The following is a 3,921-nucleotide window of genomic DNA, read 5'->3' as shown; positions in this document are numbered from 1 at the left end:
TCTACACAGCCTCTCTGGGTGACCTGCTCCAACGCTTGGCTCAGCTCATGGTGAAAGAGGCTTTCCTTATCTCCAGGCTGAACCTCCTCTCTTTCATCTTCCACCCATGCACTATAGTGAAGAGCTTGTCTCTCTGGTCTCCATAAAGTCCTTGTAGGTACTGGCAGGCTGCAATGAGGTCCCTCTCAGCCTTCCTTTCTCTGGGCTGGACTAGCTCAGCTCCCTCAGCCTCTTCTCATGGGAACGGTGCTCCAGTCCCTGACCATCTTGGAGGTCCTTTGCTTCAAGGCAAGTGATTCAAGCACTGAGCCCAGCAGGACGATGGAAATGGCCAAACAGGAAAATTCACCCATAAACTTGGGGTGTGCTGCCAGTGCTGGAAATGGCCAGTGAGAAAGGCTGGGGAGTTACAAATGCCCTGGGGCACCTTCCCCAGCTGTCCATGCCACCAAAGGCACAGACCAGCCTCCTCTCTCCTGTGTCTGCAAGTCTCCGCTGCCTTCCACAAGCCCTGACTCTGCACCACCAGTCCCCTGGTGTGAGTCCTCACCCTGCATGGTCAGGCAGCTCAGCTAACTTCAGTGTGTTCCTCTCCCAATTACTTTCCAGCCCACCCCATCCCTATCTGGTGGTCCTCAGCACTTTCCGTCCCCTACCCATCTATCTCTTTCCTCTCCAGCCCAGAAAAGCAGCCCATTCTGGGCTGACCCCATGGCAGTGCCCATTGATGGGTACTGCAAAGCTCTGCACACTCAACCCCACAGCCCCAGCCCCTCTGCAGCTCACAGTAGCTCCTGCCAGAGAGGCAGAGAGGTGTCTCAGTCCCAGGGCTGAGGGCCAGCCATGGCATGAGGAGATGGAGGCCAGTGTCTGCTCCTGTCTCCAAGACAGCCTTATTGTCCACTGCCAGCAAACCCCTCTGTGACAGTCGCTGTCCCTGGAAAAGACTCCTGGCCCAGGGCATCACCAGGCTGCTCCGGCTGCCCAAGCAATAGAGAAGCCTGCCCGAGCTGGTACATTCAGAAATAGATTTCTCTTTGTCATTTATTCCTGCCTGGAAGCACAGAGTTGCTTCTTTGATTTTCTCCAGAGATGTCCCTGCCCCCACCATGGGAGCCTTTCACCATGGAAGTTTCTCCACGCTGGCCTGACTTGCCCGTCCTACCTCCTCCCCGTGCCCTCCACAGGGCCCCAAGCTGTTGGTACTGCTCTGCAGAGCAAGTGGGCTGTGGTGCTTGAAAGCCATGGGGTGATAGTCCCAGGCAGATCCCTGTTGATCATTCACCATCTCCAGGGGAACTGGGCACCCACACGTGAAGGCTCAACCCAGACCCATTCTCTAACACATTGCCACATGCCCTCCTCCCCTCATCCCATGGGGAGAACCCAAGCAAAGCAGCACGGCCTTGTGGGGGCAATTTCTTCAGCCTGAGCTCAGCTTTGGAAGAAGAGCCCAACCTCCAGACACCACCACTGAGGAAATCCCCTTTTATTACAGAGGTGCGACACGGGAGGCCAGCTGTACCATTGTGCCAGACACACGTGAACAGCCCTCTGGGTCAGACAGGCTGGGTTCATGGCTCTGGGGCAGTGGAGTGGATGCAGACATGGACAAACATGGTCATCACAGATAAAGTGGCCAAAGCACAGGAGGTTCCCAAGATGAATTTGAAATCACTTCTGAAGAGGCGTGAGCAGGCTATTGCTGCTGAGAAAGAGCTGATTGAATCAGCTTCTTCAATGTGTCTTTAAGCTCCTGGTTCCTCATGCTGTAGATGAGGGGGTTCACAGCTGGAGGCACCACTGAGTACAGAACTGCCACCACCATATCCAGCAATGGGGAGGAAATGGAGTGGGGCTTCAGGTAGGCAACCATGACAGTGCTAATAAACAAGGAGACCACGGCCAGGTGTGGGAGGCATGTGGAACAGGCTTTGTGTCGTCCCTGCTCAGAGGGGATCTTCAGCACTGCCCTGAAGATGTGCACATAGGACAGCACAATGAAAACAAAACACACAAATACCACAAAGACACTAACCACAATAACCCAAACTTCGCTGAGGTAAGCATCTGAGCAGGAGAGCTTGAGGATCTGGGGGATTTCACAGAAGAACTGGTCCAGGGCATTGCCTTGGCAAAGTGGTATTGAAAATGTATTGGCAGTGTGTAGTAGAGCATATACGAAACCACTGGCCCAGGCAGCTGCTGCCATGTGGACACAAGCTCTGCTGCCCACGAGGGTCCCATAGTGCAGGGGTTTGCAAATGGCAATGTAGCGGTCATAGGACATGATGGTGAGGAGAGAAAACTCTGCTGACATGAAAAAGACAAACAGAAAGACCTGTGCAGCACATCCCAGGTAGGAGATGGCCTTGCTGTCCCACAGGGAATTGGCCATGGCTTTGGGGACAGTGGTGGAAATGGAGGCCAGGTCGAGGAGAGAGAGGTTGAGAAGGAAGAAGTACATGGGGCTGTGGAGGTGGTGGTTGCAGACTACAGCGGTGATGATGAGTCCGTTGCCCAGGAGGGCAGCCAGGTAGATGCCCAGGAAGAGCCAGAAGTGCAAGAGCTGCAGCTCCCGTGTGTCCATGAATGCCAGGAGGAGGAACTCGGTGATAGAGCTGCCATTGGACGTTTGCTGCCTCCAGGCATGGGGACCCGTGCAAAGAGGAAAAGTCATTGACAAGTTAGGGGAGACTTTTCTGAGCAAAACCAAAGCCATTTCCTGAAGACCCTCCCCTTGCTACAGACCTCACCCCTCCATTTCCCTTTCCTAGGACACCTTCCTTCAGCTCCATGGCTGAAGCTCTCGTTTGGTGCTGGTTGAATGTGCCATGAGGAGCTGGGCCTCCAAGCACTGGCTGCTGAGGTGTCAGCCCTGCTCTGCAGCAGTGAGTTCATGGGAATGGTGGAAGCAGCGGCCAGTCCTGGTGTTCAACTTGGTCAGATGAATCCACCCATAACAGAAGGGCTTGTTAACATCTGAATCCCAGTGCTAAGGAATGAAGATTGCAGAAAGCAGACTGAAATTTGTTGTGTTGTTTGTTTTTTTTTTTAATTTGGAGGAAATTTTTATATTATTCCCCCCATCTGATTTGAGGATTGTAGTGGGATGTCCTAGTATTTCTGTTGCCCTCAGGGAGATCTGAGTGAATCCTGCAAGGCAAGAGGATTGCCATCGGATTAGAGCAGTTGAGGGGACCTGGTCTGTCCTTCAGACCGAGATGCCTTGGGCTTGCACCTTTCTGAGACTGAGGGCGATCACAGTGCTCTGTTTGCGTGAAAAGCCAGCAGACACTGCTGAGAGCAGAGGGATCCACTGCAGACTGCTAAATGTCTCACCCTTTCTCAACATCTCAGCAACCCACTTCTAGCCAAGGACACACACGGCTCATTTGACCAACCCAACAGCATTTCCTTGGTCATAGCAGCACTGTGCTTATAGATGGGGCTTTCAGATGCTACACAAAGATGTTATGGAACAGATTTGCATTCTGGAGGGCAGCTCACAGCATGGAAAGATAGCAAAAGGAGATACGTAAGTTTTTTCATGATGGTATGTCACTAAGGGAAAACCAGCTCATTCCCCAGCCCCACAGGCTGCATTGCCCACAGCCTCACAGATGAGAGGAAAGCTGGGACACTTGTTCCCATGGACACACCTGCACAAAAGGACCCACAAGATCAGTGTGTGACTCTGCAGCTGAAACTCCCATCCCCAGAGAGCCTGACAGCAAGAACAGGATAACAACAGCAATAACACAGACAAGTGGAGAAACAAGGAAAAATACAGTGAGGGTCTGGCTGAGAGAGGCGAGGGGAGAGGCAGCCGGGCACTCAGGACAGCGTTGCCCTTACCCAGCTGTGCACGCCACCTCCCAGACACCAACATTGCCAGGCAGTTGGTGTCAGCCCCTGTGC

The 3,921-nt window shown here is 53.2% G+C and overlaps 1 protein-coding gene across 1 annotated transcript; it reads right to left on the bottom strand.

Annotated features, from left to right (window-relative positions):
* Positions 1-1,699: 1,699 nt before the first annotated feature.
* LOC142403560 (olfactory receptor 14A16-like) lies at positions 1,700-2,680 on the bottom strand. The gene has a single exon (XM_075489807.1). The coding sequence runs from the start codon at positions 2,678-2,680 to the stop codon at positions 1,700-1,702; it is 981 nt and encodes a 326-aa protein (XP_075345922.1).
* Positions 2,681-3,921: the final 1,241 nt, after the last annotated feature.

Source organism: Mycteria americana, unplaced genomic scaffold, assembly GCF_035582795.1.
Source record: "Mycteria americana isolate JAX WOST 10 ecotype Jacksonville Zoo and Gardens unplaced genomic scaffold, USCA_MyAme_1.0 Scaffold_39, whole genome shotgun sequence".
Classification (NCBI taxonomy): Eukaryota; Metazoa; Chordata; class Aves; order Ciconiiformes; family Ciconiidae; genus Mycteria; species Mycteria americana.
Note: the sequence above shows the minus strand (reverse complement) of the source record. Positions and strands in the feature narration are given on the sequence as shown.

Coding starts and splice junctions, on each gene's coding strand:
- LOC142403560 (XM_075489807.1), bottom strand. CDS start 2,680: ATGACTTTTCCTCTTTGCACGGGTCCCCATGCCTGGAGGCAGCAAACG.